The sequence below is a fragment of the Lipophrys pholis genome (genome assembly GCF_963383615.2).
Source record: "Lipophrys pholis genome assembly, chromosome: 7".
Lineage (NCBI taxonomy): Eukaryota > Metazoa > Chordata > Actinopteri > Blenniiformes > Blenniidae > Lipophrys > Lipophrys pholis.
This window is the reverse complement of record NC_137638.1, coordinates 7,556,797-7,577,951: the sequence shown is the minus strand read 5'-3', so window position 1 is coordinate 7,577,951 and position 21,155 is coordinate 7,556,797. Positions and strand designations below refer to the sequence as shown.

Sequence of the window (21,155 nt, the reverse complement as noted above, 5' to 3'; positions counted from 1 at the left end):
AGTAACTACTCAATTTAAGATGTTCAATCACATACTATTTTATGTTGGTAGTTTGAGTACCAATGTAATTGTGACTGTTGATGATTGTCTCTTTCATTCAAGTAAACAAATCCCCATTGTCCAAAGCACAAGATCAGCCGCAGATCAGCTTCCTCCAACTCATTTTCAGAAATGATTATTGTTTGTATACATTTGTGGCATGAGTGTGCTAATGGAATCTTTATATATATGTATCTTGATAATCAATCCATCAAACCTCTGTCACATCTTTTTTTAATTGAGTTGTACCAAATAAGATGCCCTTTTCTTTGATATCATAATAAACGGCATCAGGCGGTTTTGGGGGAGTTTTTTTTAATCTTTTCTTTCTTTTTTTCTTCACAACACCAATAGAAAAGTGAAAACAAAGAGGTGATGATAGGCTGCTGAACCTCCTCCGGAGTCGGTGTCTTTTGGACAAGTTGAGGAGCCGCCCTCACCGGGGGATCGTCGCTGCGTCACGGTGCGTCCGCGCGCTCATTGGCTTGCAGTTGTGCAATTGGCGTGGACGTATAAAGTCCGGTGCAGTTTGAGGAGTTGTGTCTCCTGCGCGGATCGGGGAGGCTTCATCACACCAGGGGCTCGTCCGTCTTTCCTCAGTGGGGTTGTTGTGTGTGATTTATTAAATTTTTTTTCAATTCTCCGAAGTTCAAAGATGCAGAGCTGTGCCAAGTCGTGGGGGATCCTCTTTGCCAGGTCCCTGAGTCCCGGCGGCGCGTCGTGCGGGCATCTGCGGGACAAGAGCCGCGTGGTGTGGAAACTTCGGAGCGGAGCCCCGCACAGCTGGCCGGCTGCAGCTCGGGCTCTGAGCACGTCTGCGACCGTCTCCTCCAGACAGATCGAGAGAATATTACCCAGACACGATGATTTCGCAGAGAGGCACATCGGGCCAGGTGAACGGGAGAAGAGAGAAATGCTGGACGTCCTTGGACTGGAGGTAAAAGCCCTGACACTCGTGTTTAATCACACCACTCACTAGTTTTGCTTTAATTTATTATAAAACCACATTTTCTTTTCTCCATCCCGCACAGTCAATCGACCAGTTGATTGAAAGCACAGTTCCATCCTCCATCCGCATGCAGCACATTATGAAAATGGATGATCCAGTGTGTAAGTTTGGTTTAATTTATTAATAAATGTGCGTGACATTGAAGCATTTCTGCATCCGTGTAACGCTCAAACACTGCGCCATCCTCTGCGCGCATCGCGCGTAAAAACGCTTAAATATCACTCATAAACGCATTTATCGAGCCCATCTCTCGCTATTTTCTGCACGATGAGCTGTCTTTTCCTTTTCCTCTCATCCAGCGGGCGTTAAATGAAGCCGAGCGAGTGGCTGAAATGTAGGTTGCCCCTCTATTGTGCTCTCCCCGGTCTAAGTCTTCCTTTGAACATATTTGGAGTTGTTTTCGCGAAACTCGGCGAGCGGCACCAATCTCCTGTTGGGAAGCCGATGCTCATAGGATGGCAACTGGAGTGTAAAGTTTCGCCTTGAAGCTCCAGTCCCAAGTCCAGTTCAATCTGGTTACAGCGTTCACATTACATCACAGCCGAGGGGCTTCCTAATAAGGTGACTTTGGCATGTTTTGCATTACATTTGCCTGGATGCTGTTGGTTTATTCCCCCGTTTTATTTCTTTAATTTCCCACAAGGCGCACATTGGAATAGGAAAACGAGCCACATTAACATAAGAAAAGAGCCTAAAGTGTCGTTTAATGGCGTTTTTTTACTGCTTCTTTGTGAACTCTGAAATAACGTTATTTCATATGCAAATGAATCCTCTATATTGTGACCCCAATACATTGTGCTTTCACAAAGATCATAATAGAATATTCAGCTTCAGATAACCACGGATGCTTTATTTCAATCATATGAGGTTGTATGGTGTGTGCACCATAGCTAGGAAAGATGCCAGTAGTTTTTAAAGGGGGAAACTACAATATAACACCAAAATTGTGTTGTGTAGATCATCGTCTTGCTTCCCTGCATGTTTGTTTGGGGGAGGAGGTCGGGGGGTCATTATGGTCAAGACCATCCCTTGATTTGCATCTGTTTCTCATGTTTTGGACAAACTACAACCAATACATAATGAATTTAAAGGCGTATTGCCACATAATGTGTGACTGGATCACATTAATCTTCTTCATTGGGCCTAATAAAGTTGCCCCCGCTTGCAATTCTCACTATGTTCACGTATCGAATAGGCAGATGTGCGAATTTGAGAAGAAAAGGGAAATGCTGGGAAATATGATTCGAATGGGCACTTCAGTCTATATTTCTTGCGAATCTTCAGCAGGGTCATTCTATTGCAAATAAGAGGTGGTGAAAATGGATGTTTTCTCCAATGAAACCCGGTTACCTCAGGTGGTGATTACAAGATAAAAGAAAAGCTGCAGCTTTGCGAAGCCAGGAGCTGATGCATGCACGTTTGCAGAAAAACAACCAATGAATCAGTTGCAGTGAGTTACACACTGTGTTGTTGCTTTATGATTTTATTTTTTTTTAATTTGGTTTGCAGTACCATGCTGCTGGACAAACCAACTGTGACGCTTAATTGCCATCAGGCTCGTGCTTGTGCATTTTTCAGGGTTCAAAGATATTTCTATATACATTAAGATAAAGGTTCTCTAAATAATATTTACGTGATAATGTTCACTTGGGATGTTCAAAGAGATGGCCACTGCTTGATATGCTGTTGTGAAACATGGGAATTATGCTTAAACTCATTGCAAGTTACAAATTGGCAAACTGAAGTTTAGTGCAATCCAAATACTTGCTTTTCTTAACTTTGTACAAAAGGAAACTTATAAATGGAGCAATAGTTGATCAGCGAGGTCATGAACAGGAACAACGCTAGTGGCAACTTCTAATAGCCTCTAGTTGGTCCTTTTCATTGCACCCAACAGGAAACCGGTTCATGGGTTTAGGCAAATAACTTTATTGGTCCAATTTTGTTGCGAGTTACAAAACCTTGACATGTTTGCAGACAAGTTGTTCCTACTTGAATGACTGGTTGCAGATTGTTTTCATGTGGCTTGATGAATTACTGAGTCTTTGGTGGCGTATCATCCTGCTGGGGGAAAAGATAAACTTTGACACAGAGTTGCCGCCCATCTTGGACCCACGCTGCCCCATTGATTCTTCGTGAGGTGTGTCGTAACACCTCCGAGAGTGTGCTGACACGATTCTTCCCTAATCTGAAGCCCAGATAGTCTCGAGTCGTTCATGTAAGACAGTTTGACCCGTGTGGGCGATACTGTACAAAATCTCACTGTAGGAGCATAGCGGCGTTAATAGACCTTTTGCGATTGTTCTGGGGTAATGCGTCTCCTCCGACTCTGCCCACTTTCATAAAGCAACAAGCCATGCTGAAGGAACAAACGGGAGGCAGTGCCGCTGTTTCTGCTTGTTCAGCTTTGAAGGGCTTCGGTTTGCAAAGCCAGCGAGGGATTCTCTCTTCAACAATGGACCTCCTGGATGCTTCTGAATCAGGCTTTTTTTGTGTGTGTGTTGTTGCTGCTCTGTAGAACTCGGGGGACCATGGGAAAGCTGTCCTTCCTCACTGAAATGAGCTCACACTCTCACCACCAGCTCGCTTTAAAGCTGCTAATCATCCACTGATTTATTTATATTTTTGATTTTGTGGCTGTTAAAATGAACTGCTTCATGGTTTACTTTCAGTTTAATACATCTCATTTATTGCCTTTTCTCCCAAATGGAAGCTGTGAATATCCACTCCTGCATTGGCCACATTCCCTTTTTCCACGCAGAGGGCTGGAGGTGTCTTTCTTTTTCTAGAAAAAGCAGAAGTAGTCCGGGTGCTCACTTCAGACGGGCCGTATTGTCCATTCCTCCATGTTGCTAGGCAGCCAGGAAGGCCAGAGGAATCTCAGAGGCTGGTCGCGCATTGGCAGGGCTCCTTACAGCAGTGGGGAACGAGGCTAAATAACATCAGGAAGTAAACTTTATGGGTTTCTCCTGCTGGAGAAAGAAGGAGCTGACTGTGACGTGGCCAGAAATAAGGGACACATGTGTTGCAGTTCTTTTCTCCTTTACAAAATGAGTTGGTAGGAAATTCTTCTTAATCAATAAAAACATCCCAAATAATAGTTTGTTTGAATTTTTTATAATTAAGGCTACAACTAATAAATCTTCAGAAAGCTGCCTCGAGTATGTCATGTAATTTAAATTGCCAAAATATGTCACCTGTGGTCGTAGTTGAACTGCTGAGTTACAGTAGTGTCCCGAGGTTTTCTGCTAGAACATTAAATCCCTTAGAATATTAGATCAAGTAAAGTTGAACCATCAGTGCAGTTTCCAGCTATATTTGTCCTGCCTGACCTCATCTGACTGCACTCCACATTCAACGTCCTGATTCTGTTATGCAGTCAGTCTCTCACGTGAGAGATGCATCGCTCCCCAACAGATCGTTGGTTTGTTTGTTTCATGACTCCATGTTGAACAAAGACTGAGAATGCTTGATGCGAGGCTGAATCTATGATTCCAAATAACCCTTTATTGGGAAGGTGACTGTATTTGAAAACATCTGTGAGAAGAAGGGAAAAAAAAGACCAACAACCCAGAAGAAATGCAGATGATGGTGTTAATTCAAGTCTGAGATTACATGAATAAATTAGTTAAGATTGTGCACAATGTGTAGATTTATAGCGTTTTATCTGTTTGGGTAATGAAGGGTAATGTTTGACAGTTGTATTCTGTTGTAAGAGTGATTCAGCAATGTGAATTTCATCAGCTTGATTTTATTGCTGTGGTTACAAGATCACAGTATCGCAACTGATGTTGCGCAACAGGTAAATTCTTAAAATTCTTTTTTTTTTTTTTTTTTCAGGTGAGAATGAGATTCTGGAGTCTCTGCAGAAGATCGCGTCAAAGAACAAAGTGTGGAGGTCCTACATTGGCATGGGCTACTACAACTGTTCCGTGCCACCGCCCATCCAGAGAAATCTGCTGGAGAATGCAGGCTGGTGAGTTGTTTCTAGTTTTCACCAAACAAGTCTCCTTCAAACGCTGTGGTGCAGAGTAACGTGCTGTTCGTGGAGGGCTTGTGACTCGAATTAAACTCGTGTGAGAACTGATGATGTGCATCTCTCCCACTGACTGCTGAACAAGATTTTCTTTCACCCTGGTCCAAGTCGGCTGCCCCTGTCCCTCCAAACACCCGGAGTGACGCATTCCTACCACCTTGTGCCTTTTGTCCTTCCGTCCAGACTCTGTTGGTTCATTGTATCCTCTTCTGTCCACAGGGTGACTCAGTACACTCCTTACCAGCCCGAGGTCTCTCAGGGTCGTCTGGAGTCCCTCCTCAACTACCAAACCATGATCTGTGACATCACCGGCATGCCTGTGGCCAACGCCTCGCTGCTGGACGAGGGGACGGCCGCCGCGGAGGCCATGCAGCTCTGCCACAGGTGCTCACACACTCTGCTCACCCCGGACTTGCCCTTGCTGTTTGCTCAGAGTGTTTTGTGAATGACCTTGATCTCCGTCGCGCGTCTTGTTTACTTCCCATCACAGGCAGAACAAAAGAAGAACCTTCTACATTGACCCACGCTGCCACCCTCAGACCATCGCTGTGGTGCAGACCCGCGCCAAGTATGTGGAATCTATGCATCGTCATTAAGAAATGAAACTCCTCTTTGTCAAATCAGCCAAAACAAAAAACCCCACCTGACCTCAGGACAGTGTTTCAGTCTGGTACTTCCTTGGGGAACAAAGAGGGCTCAAGACCTAAAATCATATACACATATGTGAAAACCTAAAAACTTTTCAGTATCTAAATCAGTTTCATAACTTCTTTATGATACCTGATCTTTCTGAAACCATTGCATGTTTTCACTTTCCACACTTGAGTCACTGCTTATTTACATGCCATGGCCTGCATAACATTGATGAATAATTGACATGCTGAATCATGTTACCTCTTTGAATGTCCTCATACCATCTGACAGTTGGTAATAAAGTACAACAACATACATTGTTTTTCCAGTATTTTCACAGTACTGGTCTCACGGCAAAGGCCAAAGACATGACAGAAACCAGTGCTTTTGCCCAGATTTGGAAGTTTGATGCTCAACATTTAACCAAATGGCAGAAAGATATAAGCAGGATTCTATAAATGGAGACTCTATTTTAAAATCATTCCTCAGATTAATGTAGATTATGAACATAAATTGTTACTTTTGCTTCTTGTTCCACACATGCAGCAATTTCCCCAAAAACTATATTTGTAGTTGGAGTATGAAAATAGGTTGCTTGTTTGACGCAAGTTGGTACCAATACCAAAAAGGGTTTGCAGTAATGCTGTACAACAGTTATCAGTATCACAAAATCAAGCACTGCTGGTTGGAACTGCACATAAAAACATCAACTTCACATACTTATGTGTTTGTATATGTCACAAAACTCGATTGTATTATAGGTTTATTTGGTGTCGAGCAGCTCGAGTTTGTTGAGGTTCGGGGCTTATTATTTGAATGTCGCCGGACTATTAATCAAACTCTGTGTTGCAGCTATATTGGAGTCAAAACTGTGCTGAAGCTGCCTCACGAGATGGACTTCAGCGGGAAAGACGTGAGCGGCGTACTCTTTCAGTACCCGGACACCGACGGCAGGGTGGAGGACTTCACCGCGCTCGTAGATCGCGCGCACAAAGGAGGGGTGAGAGTTTAAAACCTGTGTGAAGCTGCGATAAATCTGCAGTTTACTGTGCGTCACAAACTTGAATATTTTTTGAAGAATTGGGTCTTTTTAAATGCCATTTGCTCTCAGACAATGTTGTGTCTGCTGAAAACAAAATAAATATCCTAAAACCAGGAGTATGTACATGAGTCTTGAGTCCAATTTTCCTTCCTGGGGAAAACATTAATTATTTCTCTACAAAATCTGGAAATAACCATTCGGTGTGCTTTTTTATAAAGGCAGCTTCCGTTACAAGTCACAAAAAATAACTTGTAAAGTCTCTCGATGGTGTAATGTGATACTACAAACCAGTATGCCTGTTTACTAATCTCACCCCGTGTTTATTCTATACACTCTTTTGCTGAACTATTATTAGGAAAAATTACACAAGAAGCACACTAACATTTATAATAAACGTATCTCCACAACATCCTCGCTCCTTTGATCACGTCACCCCTGTGCTACGAGGGATAGGTTTTGTTTTGCACATTTTTGATTGATCCGGTTTACCCTCAAATATTTGTTAAATGTAAACGGAGCCAATTCTTTCCTCCAGAGTGGGTTTTCCAGGCACGTTGACTCATCTGTACAAACCTGCAGCACCTGTGATAAAACGGCTGATGGATCCTGCTCTTGTCTCCCGTCTCGCCCAGGCCTTGGCCTGCTGTGCCACCGACCTGCTCGCCCTCTGCGTGCTGCGCCCGCCTGGCGAGTTCGGGGCCGACATCGCGCTGGGCAGCTCCCAGAGGTTCGGGGTCCCCCTCTGCTACGGCGGTCCCCACGCCGCCTTTTTCGCCGTTAAGGAGAAACTGGTGCGCATGATGCCCGGCAGGATGGTGGGAGTGACCCGGTGAGGGGCGACGCCGCTTCCCGCGTCTGACACAAGTCGACTAAACCGCCACATTTTCTTGAAGAGCTGCATGTTTGGCCATTTCAGAGATGCTGCTGGTAAGGAGGTGTATCGTCTGGCCCTGCAGACCAGAGAGCAGCACATCCGGAGGGATAAAGCAACCAGCAACATCTGCACTGCACAGGTGAGGCTCGCGTTTCATGTGATGACGGTGCAGGAGGAAGCCGAAGAGCGTCTGAAGGAAGACTAAAGGTTCGCCTTGTTCTTTGTTGGACTTAGGCTCTGCTGGCCAACATGGCTGCCATGTACACGCTGTATCACGGACCCCAGGGGCTCAAACACATCGCTGAGAGGACACACAATGCTACGCTCATCCTCGCTGAAGGTAAAGTGGGTCATGTCATCTTAAAGCGTTCAAAGGCACCACTTACTGACAAATTATCCAAAGATTCAAACCAGTGTGTGTCCTCTCAATCTGATCCGACCTGACCCTCGTCTCCTCCCCTCGCCCTGCGGTTCAGGTCTGAAGCGAGCTGGACACCGGCTGCACAGCGACATGTTCTTCGACACGCTGAAGATCAACTGCAGCGTTGCGGCTAAAGACATCTTGGAACGGGCCCAGCAGCGGGAGATCAACCTGCGAGTCTTCACTGAGGGCGTGGTGAGCACCAGCACTGCCCTTTCAACAAAACATTTTTAAGTTTTTATCACTGAATTTGTACATATAGACTTTAAAAATATTTCAAAATGTTATCTTCAACTTATTCCTTCTCAACCAAAGTGTCACTGAGATTAAACTAAATTGTGAAATAAGCTTTAGTGTGAAACCAGGAATGTAAAAATGGTTGCAGATTATACATAAAGACCAAATAAGATTAAAGGGGCCACATTTCAAATGTTTTCATTGTTTGATTTGAAGTGTCACTATCCGAAAACATCTATTTTGCTCGTCTCAAGCACAAAATCATCAATATACTGTGATGGGTCGCCTCTTTCTGAACTCCAATTCCTAGCTCGATCAATTTGACTGTGCCTTCAAGGCAGCAACTAATCCGGAGTCCACACCCGCTCTTTCTGTGGTTATGTTGGACACAATTTGTAACTCACCAAAACTGAATGAACAGATGGCATGAGCTTGACATGCCATGTGACAGTAGAAATGGCAGATGTACAACCTGTATTCAACAGCTACAAGTTTCTCTGGATGTGTGCCACGGAATCTGCTTTTACGCATAGTATTAAACCCCCTCTCCAGACTGCTTTTAGCTTCTACTGTCAGACCATTGTAAGAACTGATTGTATTGAAGCTTCTGAGTTTAATTGGAATTGACTGGGCTTGACAAATTGTTTATCCACATTTAACTCGTATCTGAAGGACTTCAGCACCAGCACGAAGTGGATCTGAACTACAGTTTTTCACCACTAGTATACACTAGCAGTGAAAGTCATCAACAGGTTGTAAAATTTGACGTTTTCCTTATGGGAATTCACATAAACTGTAAAATTCAATGAGCTGGTTGAGCCCGTTTAAAGAGCGGTTAATGCAAATCCAAGAAGCTCGGGCTGCTGTGAAAACCTCATTCTTCCATGTTTATCTTGACGTATATCTCGTGGTATTGGAGGCATTTTGAGTTCAGTGTAATCTTTGTTTGAGCTTTTATTTGAGATTTAAAGCAACAGAAATCTGTTGCTAGCCCACCAATCACAGCTTGTTGTAAGCTCTGAATGGTTTAAACCTTTCTGCTGCTCTTTGAACAGGTGGGGGTCTCTCTGGACGAGATGGTGACTGAGAGGGACCTGGACGACTTGCTCTGGGTGTTTGGCTGTGAATCGTCTGCTGTACGTTGACGTTTATATTCATTTCTTCACTCATTTTGTTATAAATGAAATCATTACAAACGCCCTTCTGCATCCTTCACTTTAACGGCTACAGGAGCTGACGGCTGAAAAGATGGGCGAGCGGGTGAAGGGCATCATGGGAAGTCCTTTCAAGAGGACGAGCAAGTACCTGACGCACCAGGTGTTCAACAGGTTGGTTTATTTACAATTATTTCTCCCGATATTGCTTCTGGCCAGTAAAAAAATAAATAACTGACTTAATTTACAAAAAAATTTGAATTTTTTTCTTCATTGTGATTGAAGAGTTTCATTCTTTTCTGCAGGGAAATGGTTTTATAATTTATAATGGTTTACACATTATCATCACTGATTCTTAGTGTGACAGTTTCAACAACTTGTAATTGTTTAATCAGCTGAGTCATCGCACCAAAAGATTCCTCAAAGACAAATAAACAAATTTAACCTAAAGAAAAAGGAGGGGAAAAAGGGAAAGGACATGAGGAATTCCACTGAAAATGGGAAGGACATTGAGGAAGCCTGCACACAAAACTCTTACTTTACTGGCATTTTTTTGTTGCTATGTCACAGTGACAGGATGTCAAATTAATCTACTGAACTCGAGGATTATTTTTCAGCTTGCGTCTTGATGTGGTCGTCATTCTGAGTATAAGTGTAATTCATCTAATAATGCAGATTTGAGTTTGAATGAGGGGAAACTTTCTATAGAGATATGATATCTTGATAAGGTTGAGATAATTAACTTTAACGCTTAAATAATTTTGTTTCATGTTATGAACTGAATTTGTTTTTTTTTCCCTTAAAATCTTATTTGTTTAATTGTCCCATGCTAATGCTGCTGTGAATTCCTTGGATATTTGAATCCTGGTCGTCTTTATTTTTCTGCATTTGCATCAGCTTCTGCATGGTTATAAAATGGCAAAAAAAAAAAAAAAGAACATTTTATCTTTATTAGCATCATAAAATAATCTTGCCTCAGAGCTTCTAATGTCCAAGTCCTCCCCTGTTTATTCTTTGTCTTATAACAAAGTGCTGACTCAGCCTTTCTACGAACTGGTGTTTGAGTTACAGTAACCGGTCTTCACTGCTTTCTGTTTTTTTTTTTTTTTTTTTGCCCTCAGTTACCACTCGGAGACCAACATTGTTCGCTACATGAAGCGCCTGGAGAACAAGGACATCTCCCTGGTTCACAGCATGATACCGCTGGTCAGTCCCACCTGGACTCACAAAGCAGATTGCCAACATGTTGAAGTTCCCGTCATGTGCAGCATTGAACTGGTTGTGTTCCTCCACAGGGCTCGTGTACCATGAAGCTTAACAGTTCGTCAGAGCTCATGGTGAGTACGTGGGTCATTGGCTGTCTCCTGTCAAATCCTCTTTTCTGCTGCTTCGCTCCCTCTCACGGCTGTGCTCTCTGCCTCCAGCCCATCACCTGGAGGGAGTTTACCAACATCCACCCCTTCGTGCCTCTGGATCAGGCAGAAGGTTACCAGAAGCTCTTCAGGCAGCTGGAGAAGGACCTCTGCGAGGTGACGGGCTATGATAAGATCTCCTTCCAGCCAAACAGGTGAGGCCAGAAAGCTCAACCGCCGGCTTGTGTCCAATAAACGTAATTTCTTAGGTGACACTCGACGCATTTTAACATTTTTGGTATAAAATATGGGATTTATTGGTAGTGTCTGTCATTCAACTTTGTTACCATTTCACAAACTCCTGTTAACTGGAGTGCATCATTAGGAAAAATGTCCAATGTTACCTTGACATGAGCCTGTATTCGGTGTTTGATAAATTGGCATCTTACATGATTGTCCCGTCTACATGTTGACGGGACAATCATACAATTATCTCTGCAATTCTGTCGTCGTTCTCTCCAATCGTTGGTTCATAAATTGGTTTCTTTCAAAGATTGTAGTCCAGCAGTCGAAATCTCACCATGATATCTCAAAAACTCTTTGGATGAGGAACTTTTAGGATGTCTCGTACATGGAGTTATCATCAGTAAGGATTAATAACGCAGGAGACGAGAACATCAGTGTGGACAAAACAAAAGTGCTAATGTCAGTTTTTGGTGGTGGGTCAATAGTCCTGGAGTGAGGCTGGGGTACAGAAATATAAAAACAATATCGTAAAGGTTTTTGTTCTAATAAAAAATGTATGATTAAAAAGCACCAACATCCAGATTATAGAGCGTCTTCGTCCAACAAACTGATTTACCTCCAGCTGTGCTGTCAGTTCTCACTCATTAGGGTTCAGCGGACAATAATACTGCTATATTGGTACTTTCACGTGTAACGAATGGCATTTTATCCACACAGACTAGTGAAGAAGTATCTTGTACAGCACCGGAGCTTTTGGTTACGTTGATCGAGTGGATTTTCAAACTCAACTAGGGTTCATCACAGAGACACTCAAACACACATATTACAACTACATGCAATTCTAGGGTCAATTAAACTCTCATAGACGAGGAAAAACGTATGTCTTTTAAATCGTTTCAATGACAATCCTTGGAACATCTTGAAATGTCCAGATCGGTGTGAAAAGACACACTGACCTGATCAGTACTCCACCTCTGATTGCTTTTATTCATAGGAAATGCGCTCGAGATAATTACCGCAGGCCGTTCAGAGGCAGGGGCCTTTTGTCTCAGAGTTCAAAAGTAGAAACGAGATGAACTCTGGACTCGGCCAGTATTCAATAGTCAAAGGTACAGACTCGATTTTAAGTTTCACCTCTTATCAGCAGCGGTGTAACACATCACGCTACGCTGAGTTATCGTGCAGCTCGGCTTTTCATCCCATCCTTCCCTCCTCTTTTGGTAGTGTCTGCAGGTTGGACTTCGGACTGTGAAATAAAGGTGTGTGTGTGTGTGTGTGTGATATATGACCGTGGTGTTTGTCTTTTTTTTCTTTCTTTTTTTTTTTGCAGTGGTGCTCAGGGAGAATATGCCGGTCTGGCTGCCATAAAAGCCTACCTGAACTCAAAGGGCGAGAGCTCACGAAGTGTAAGTGTATCCCCGTACTGGGAAGAAAAGTCATGAGGAGATTTGATCTTAAACGCATATTTGAATGATTGAATCGGTATATGCTTGATATGCAGTGTTGCAGTTCAGGGGAAATTAAAGCAGCTGCCTATTCTGTGACATAAGAGTCACGCCATCTTCTGAGTGTTTTGGCTTTGCTAAGCTTGACGCTATGGCAAGCTAAACCTTGTAATAGACACTTTGGGTTAAAATGTGCCACAATTCTAAGCCAACTGACGTGAGAATGCAGCATGATGGCAAAACGAGCTGTTGAAACAGCATTTCTATTTCATTGTTTTGGTCAAGTTGTTTTCTGAATGGAAGGAAATATTAATCTGATTTGCACTAATAAGGTAAAATGATGCAAATGGCATCAGCTATGACGCAAAACTGTATGCTTGACACTGAAGCTGGCGTTGGTTTCAGTCACTTATGATCGTTGAAGAAGATGGAATCTTCCAGAAACGAGCTGAAATGTATAAAGAGTGTGGCGAAGACGGGGGAGATGTTTTCCCTCCATTTGAGCTGCTGCCACAGATTGAAATGACTCTGCTCCGATTATTGGTTTTCTCTATTAACTGAGCTAAACACACTTTATTTCTTTAACCGCATCAACGTCACTTGGGGTATATTTCTTTCTCACCTACATGAACTGGAGAGGCTAAAGTGACCGAAACTTGATGTGTGACATTGAGATGAATGCAGTTCGTATAGAAAAAAAGTCATCAGAGCCAGTATTACCTGCTTATATGTGAGGATGATTTGTCTGCAGAGGTTAACAGAGTGCAGGCCACACAATGTCTCCTCCCTATCAGTGTCGGGTCCTGCCAGCCAGGTTTATTGTTCACAGGTTACAACATGTCACTCTGACATCTGGTCAGGTTCCTCTGCTGGCAGTGGCGTTTCACTGTGCCGATTGACAAGATCAGATTAAAGGCCAGCTGACTCAAGATTATTATTTTTCTCCCCTCCTATGTGTGGAACTTGTGTTTTAACATCTTGGTGGCCTGCGGCCTGGAAACAGTCAAGGTCCAAACTGCCGTTTGTGCAAACAAAGGGGCTGAAAAATTTGTCATCCCACTATAGGCTGCCGGCTTTCAAGATGCCATATTTGGAGGCTTTTAAGACGTTGTGAAATGGGACAACATGGGGTGGTGTTTTTACAGGCAGTCTGATGTCAAGGTTAGCCTCAGTTTGTCTTGTGTGACGATCCCTAATAAGGGATAAAATCAATTAGTGGCCTGAGTGCAAGTTACACATTCCTGTCAGAGGTGTGTGTTTTAAAAAAAAACGTTATTTTTTTTTTTTAAATGAACTTTGAGTGAGACAAAGTATTATCTGCAGATTTGACATATTTGTATTGCTCTTTTGCTTCCAGCCACAACCTGATGATTTTTGTTTCCCTTGTTCATTCCAGGTTTGTCTGATCCCCAAATCGGCGCACGGCACCAACCCAGCCAGTGCTCAGATGGCGGGCATGAAGGTCCAGGTGGTGGAGGTGGACAAAGACGGAAACATCGATCTGCCACACCTCAAAGCTCTGGTGGGGTTAAACACTGAAAGTCGACTTTGCATTAAAAGCTTTGTGGGATTTCCTTGTGATATGTCCCCCCCCCCCCGATCTCCTTGCAGGTTGACAAACACAAGGCCAGCCTGGCCGCCATGATGATCACCTACCCCTCCACGTTCGGCGTGTTCGAGGAGCACGTCGGGGATATCTGCGACCTCATCCACCAGAACGGCGGTCAGGTTTACCTGGACGGGGCCAACATGAACGCGCAGGTGAGATTAGAGGAGGCAGCAGAAAAAGAAGAATCTGGAGTTTTCTCTCAGAAAGCGCATGTGGAAAACTGAAGGCTAATAAGATAACGGTTTATTGGTGTGTTATCATGCTATAAATGGGGAAACTTTGGTCTCTGCGGTATGCAGATGATAGCTTGTCCTGTTTCCTGATGGACCCGCAGACCCTGTCGCCTCAAAGTGAAAGAGGGAGTTTGACCTAATGACAGTTGTAGTAATTATCATGTCATATCTTATGTTTCATGAGTAAAAGGGAAAATGGACACCGGAGGGTGATTTTGGGCATTGTGGTGTTCCAGTAAGCTTCAGAAATTTCCCTCCCCATAAATCTAAATGCAAACTGACTGAACTGCTGGATCCTGCAGGTCGGTTTGTGTCGTCCTGGAGACTACGGCTCCGACGTGTCTCACCTGAACCTGCACAAAACCTTCTGCATCCCTCACGGCGGAGGAGGACCCGGCATGGGCCCCATTGGAGTGTAAGTCCCAGTGTGTGTGTGTGTGTCTGTGTCTGCGCGTTTCAAAAGGGTCTTGATGGCTTTTGAGTGGAACAACGTTTAACTTTACTTGTGTATGTGTGGGAGTACACCTGCACGGTTCAGTTGGACAGTTAACTCTCGAATGACTCGGAACTTAATATTAGTCATTTTCATTGCTCAAGAAAACATTTCCAGGATATACAAAAATAGCTTTTCCTTTTCAGAGTTGGAAAAAATTAAAGGAAATGTTTGACTCGCTGTTGAATGTTGGAAAGCTCAGACTTTTTAAACTTCATTCAAAATTCACGATTTTATGAAACGTTCCACAATGTACTCATTTTAACTGAGAATCTATGATGTGTGTGTCAATTATTCATCAATTTAATCAGCAATCCAGCAGCTGGTTGCATCAAAAACCCGCAGAGGTGAACGGATTCTGGTTTCCAGGATGACAATCGGGATTCACGTTTACTCAACACTGGTTCCATTTCGTTGTACTCAAATCTAATTTTCCTTTTTGTGCTTGGAATTTTGCATTGTTCAAAAGTTAAAAAAGCACAAATGTCATGCCATAATTGTTTCGATGTTAGAAAGTATAGAAAACCTGGAAAAACTGTGAAATGATTGGTCCATACAGCTCGGTGCATTTGAAGTGGTGCTGTTGGAATTCTACAACCTGGTTTTCTAAGGTCCAAAACGCTTTAAAGCAGCTTGACTATATATCTTCAGCTTTTTCTCTGATTATTTTATCATACTCTGTGAAAAAACACATATTGGGGAAAATGGCAACACTAAATTCACCCGTTCCACAGCTCTCTGAAACTGTTTTATCACCCAGAAGCATTGCTTCTAGTTAATTCTCTCTCATGAAGTGTCAGTTTGATCCACACGAGACAGTCGACATGATTTCAAATGTTTTTAATGTTCTAGGGGAATAAAATACTTTTTGTGTCCATATTTCAATGATTTAACAGTTTAATCAAACTATTGGGGATAGTTTTTAACAAACCCCTGATCCTGGAACTATTAACGTGAATGTGACGCTTTTAGTCTAGAACTCGTCGTTTGGCTTTCATGTGAACTTGACAGCAGGTTCTCTCTTGTATCCTCCACAGGAAGGCCCACCTCGCCCCCTTCCTGCCGAGCCACCCGGTGGTGTCCATGCAGTCTGTGAACACCAGCAGCTCCCTGGGCACCATCAGCGCTGCTCCCTGGGGCTCCAGCGCCATCCTGCCCATCTCCTGGGCTTACATCAAGGTCTGTGTGGACCCCCAGTCACACTCACTGCAGCTCTGATCGCGCCTCAAAGCCTTCCTCTGCTCCACATGTCACACTCTGTACGTCGGTCACGTGCTCGTCATGTGAAGTTCATGCGAGACTCGAGTGCACCGAAGTGCGGATTTGTGATAAACTGGCTGAGGAGGAAGGTCACAGTCACTCCGAGTGGTTAATCAGTGTCACGCTCGTCTTTTGTCTGTGGTTTATCAGGAGGGTGTGCGCTGAGTGGACGCCGTGTGCAGGTTTTCTAAAAGCGAATATCATCGTTTACTGAAGGGAACGGGGAGGAAAGACTGAACTTTCATTTGAGGATAAGAGTTTTTGATAACAAAGTTCAGAGTAGGCCTGTGCAACGTGCTGCTTTGTAGGTGAAATACTGACTGACCCACGTGAGCCTGCAGAGAAATTCAGAATCTAATGAAGCAGTTTTTGTACTGTGTTCATCCTGCACACCATTGTACTGGCTTCAGTGTTTGTTTTACTGGCTAACGATCGCATGGGTTTATGTATTCATGAGGTCGGCATACAGCTCGGCCCTCCTTATTGATCCAACTTCAATGGTTTTAGTAAAAACGCTCCATATCGTGGGGATCCCTGCTGATGCCTGACCTGTACATTGCAGATGATGGGTTCGAAGGGTCTGCTCCACGCTACAGAGGTGGCCATCCTCAACGCCAATTACATGGCCAAGAGGCTGGAGGGTCACTATAAAATCCTCTTCAGAGGCAGGAAAGGTAAAGTCGCCCACTGTGGTTAACGATAAAGACGGAAACCCCTTCGAAAAGATGTGACTGTCTTTTACTTCTGAACAGGTTTCGTTGCCCACGAATTCATTCTGGACGTGCGGCCGTTCAAGAAGACGGCAAACATCGAGGCGGTCGACGTGGCCAAGAGGCTGCAGGATTACGGTGGGCTGAATCAAACCTCTTGTTTGGCTTCCAGTGGAAGCTGTGGCTGATGTGAGTTTTTTTTTTTTTTTTTTTTTTTTTTTTCTTGTTTCTTGACCCTCAGGTTTCCACGCTCCCACCATGTCCTGGCCCGTGGCCGGCACTCTCATGATCGAGCCCACCGAGTCGGAGGACAAGGCCGAGATGGACCGCTTCTGCGACGCCCTGCTGGGCATCCGGCAGGAGATCGCAGACATCGAAGAGGGCAGGATGGACTCCCGCATCAACCCGCTGAAGGTATGCCCCCCCAGCTTTACTTTAAGACTTTAGACTTCTCGTGCACCCCCCGAGGTCCTCACGTGTGTTTGTGTGCAGATGGCTCCTCACTCGCTGGCATGCATCACCTCCTCCACCTGGGACAGACCCTATTCCAGGGAGCATGCAGCTTTCCCCCTGGTGAGCGTGGACTTCATTAATCTTACAGACTTCACTGACATCTAGTGGTCAGAACCAAGATGTGCATCTCACAACCAGTAGTCATTATTGGTTGAATGCTCGACTTTTTATTGGCCTTATGATTTTTATAGCTATGGATCCCAGAAATTGTTCACATCTCGATTTTTGAGTAGAGTTTGATTAACTACAAAGTACTTTGACAGTATTTGACATAATGTACTTTTAATGACACATTTACTCATAATTACAAAAAGAGAAATCAGTTCAAGATGTTCAAATCTCCCTTATGGAGTGGTAGACTAAAAGTTATTACTTTATGACTACAGAAATATAACATTTTCTGTAGTCATAAAGTAATGTCTATGGGTCATTACATGTACTGCTGTCCTCAACAGCCTATAGACAAAGAAACTGCTAAAACTAAACTAATATTGATAAAGTCGACAAAATTGACTTCTCAATGCTGATTTAGGTGTTTTTCTTTTTGACATGAGGTGTTTTGTTTCTCACGTTTTCTTTTTTTCCTTCTGACAGCCGTTCATAAAGCCCGAGACCAAATTCTGGCCGAGCATCTCCAGGATCGACGACATCTACGGCGACCAGAACCTGGTGTGCACCTGCCCGCCCATGGAGGTGTACGAGTCCCCGTACGAGGAGAACAGGGCGTCGTCGTAGACGCGCCGTGCGGCTCGGTCCCGGTGTCTACTCTGCTCACACTTCAGACTCCCGCTGCTTGGTGGGGGGGGTCAGGTCGTGTTAACGGGGGCAGGATGGAGACTCCTGAGCCGTCACCGACCAGTAGAAGTCTGCCAGGTGGACATTGGGACGGGGCTTCGCCTCACTGTGCCCTCCTCATCGGAGTGGATGAACTCAAACTTTTTCCAATGGACCAAAGGTGCGACTTTTTTTCCCCTATTTTTTTTTTTTTCTACCTTTCCACGTTAACAAGCGCACCCGTCGCCACAGGCGTCACACTGTAACACCTCTGGAGAAACTGGACGTTGAGCTGAGCTCGATTAATTTCTTTACTCCTACTACTGATTTAAAAAAAGAGGAAAAACAAGACCTCAGTGCCTCTGTTTTGATGTGTGAAATAGTTTCGTTGACTTTCCCTTTTTTTCATTCCAAAATCATGACAAACTATAGAAGTTCTAGTTGGTATAGTGTTTTTTGTTTGGTTTTTTTCTTTTTATGTATTCAATGTTTAAAGATGTTGTGATGTTTCATTGACCAAGTAGATAAAGATGGTGGTAATTTTAAATGGATTTTCTAATCTTAACTTTCCACTTGTGTATTAAACTTTGTTCATGTCTTTCACTTTGTTCACGTTCGCTATAGGAATCATCCCAACAGATGTACAACACTGCCATCTAGTGGACACGTTTAGTTTTACATTCAGAAGATCACTTATTCCAATTTTTTTGTCTATATTCACCTTTACTGTAAAAATACATAATCTAATGATTAACCGCCAATTGAGTCGGTAAAAACTATCCTCAGTGATTGAACGCTAGTATTTCCAATTTTGATTTGTCAATTTTTAAATGATTCATAAAATGGTGAAAACGTGCATCACATTTGCTTAAAGTTGAATTTATCGCATTTTTGTAAGTCACATAATTTCACTGCACAAGAAAACCAGCTACTATTTCTCTGTGGGGTTTGCATGTTGTTCCTTTGCATGTGTGGGTTTCCTCTGGGTATTTTTTACTTAACTTCAATTTGACCATAGGTGTTAATGTGATTGGATAAGACTGTGTTGATAAAGTCATTTTTGCATCGGCACTTTCTTGCCCAACTTGTTGTTCCGTCCATCTTCTATACCGCGGGGTGCTGGAGCCAAGCCCAGCTAACTATGGGTGAGATCAGAACACACCTTGACAGGTCTCCCATTACGAAACACGGAGATGACCCCACAGACTCTCCTTCAAACCAAGAAGAAATTCAAGATCGCCAATTTACCTCGTATGCATGTTTTTTGGATAGTGGAAGTTGTAATAAATCATAAAGACATTACATCATAATTGAGCTACTCAATTATTATATGGTGTTTTGAGGACATGTCTTTAAACATTTCTATTAAAACACGCACATTGCTGGTGGGGGAAAGTACAGGAACCCTTGGGTTTAACCATTTCAGTAGCTGCTGGAGGAACTTTGGACTGTTCTTCCTCACAGAGCATCGCTGATTAACTTGGGTCTCCGCTTCTCCAAAAGGGGAAACTTTAGGTGCTTTTAACCCGTTCTGTTGTAGATTTATTTTCATGTTAAGAGACGTTTCACAATATTCATAAACCTGGACAGCTTATTGAAATATAGTTCCCTAGTTTAATACAGTGGGTCCGTGCTCATACGATCTTTTTAACACGGGGATTCAGTGCCACTTTTAGAGCGTTCGTCCCCCCCCCGCCAAAACTCAGTTTTATCAGGCCATAAAACATTTCCCCAGTAGCATTGTTGGCTGTCATGTTGCTCTTTGGCATGCAGTCATGTTGTTTCATGAAATCCTGATTTAGAACGTCTCCAGCTTTATCAAAAGTCTTTGCAGATTTCAGGCTTGCAGGCATTGTTCAAACCAGCAGATTCTTGTCAAGTCAGCTTTATTTGTATAACATTTTAAAACGGTTGTGTTTCACATGATTAAATAATAATTGTGAATACTACTTGAGTGTTTGCATCTGTCAAAGTGGCTTTAATGGTTCCTTTTATGGCGTCATCAGCTCATGAGTTCACTTTTGAACTGTGCATGTCTAATTATTAGAATATTTAGTTATTAACATAATTATTTGTCTTTTGGCACGTTGTGGTTGTCTAAACTTGGGACTTTGATGTAAATCCGATTAAGTTTCATGACCAATCGATACAGGAATCTGGGAAATTCCCATGCTTTTGCATACTTTTGTAATACATTTTTTTTAGTCACGTTTATTAACGTTATTGCAGCATTTGACACCGTTTTGAATATAAAGCCAACCAGTCGTCTCTTTTGAAAGCGTATGTAATCATTCAGATGAAATTCGAGCAAGAAAAACACGTTTTTGTTTGTTTTAATTGCACAATAGATAGGTAAGATGTGAACTATTGGGGTGTGACTGCTTCTGCTGCGTGGAACCAGTCAGCGCTGGTTGGAGGAGTCGGTTATGTAACTGCACTCCAAACATCTGAGCGATGTGTGGCGCTCGTAGCACAAATATCCACAACACGGGGTCAGTGGCTTCAGACGTGGACTCGGTTTCAGCCAGAGACACGCCCAATTTCAGCAGATGTAAATGACGGAAACGACAAGCCAGACTTAAAAAAAAAACAAAAAAAAAAACATCAAGGCAACAGTTTATTATTCAAACCTTTTATAACAAACATTTCTTATGACTGTGTGTCGATTAGAAAACGTGTGGAAAAGCTCAACAGATTTGACTGAACGTGACGAATGCTTGACGGAGCCACGAATACTAGAAGGTCACAACTTGAGCAGTCTGACCTACATAATGGACGGTCCTGCTGCTGCAAACAAAGAGAGGAAGTAAAATGCTGTCGATCGTCTAAACCCGGGGAGCCAAACACGTTTTAGTTCAGGGCCCACACACAGACTAATCTCATCTCGAGTGGTAAAATAGTGCCGTAATAACATTTCAATTTCAAGTTTTTATTTGCCGTGGCACAGAGTATGTGATGGAAAATGTCTATATTTTCACAAAATCCCACAATTACTATACTAAAATGACTACAACCTCAACATAAAGTCAATTTTAATGGAACCTTCTGGTGTAAAATACAGTGAAATGTCCAAAA

The 21,155-nt window shown here is 43.1% G+C and overlaps 1 protein-coding gene across 1 annotated transcript; it reads left to right on the top strand.

Annotated features, from left to right (window-relative positions):
- Nucleotides 1-532: 532 nt before the first annotated feature.
- gldc (glycine dehydrogenase (decarboxylating)) lies at nt 533-20,028 on the top strand. Its single transcript, XM_080466659.1, has 25 exons — nt 533-976; nt 1,071-1,149; nt 4,889-5,024; nt 5,304-5,468; nt 5,575-5,652; nt 6,570-6,717; nt 7,392-7,588; nt 7,676-7,772; nt 7,868-7,973; nt 8,110-8,249; nt 9,347-9,427; nt 9,522-9,619; nt 10,567-10,651; nt 10,741-10,782; nt 10,870-11,012; nt 12,374-12,449; nt 13,885-14,010; nt 14,100-14,249; nt 14,633-14,745; nt 15,861-16,002; nt 16,646-16,757; nt 16,836-16,931; nt 17,035-17,207; nt 17,286-17,366; nt 17,901-20,028. The coding sequence occupies exons 1-25, from the start codon at nt 695-697 to the stop codon at nt 18,039-18,041; spliced, it is 3,087 nt and encodes a 1,028-aa protein (XP_080322785.1). The 5' UTR covers nt 533-694; the 3' UTR covers nt 18,042-20,028.
- The last annotated feature ends 1,127 nt before the right edge of the window (nt 20,029-21,155 follow it).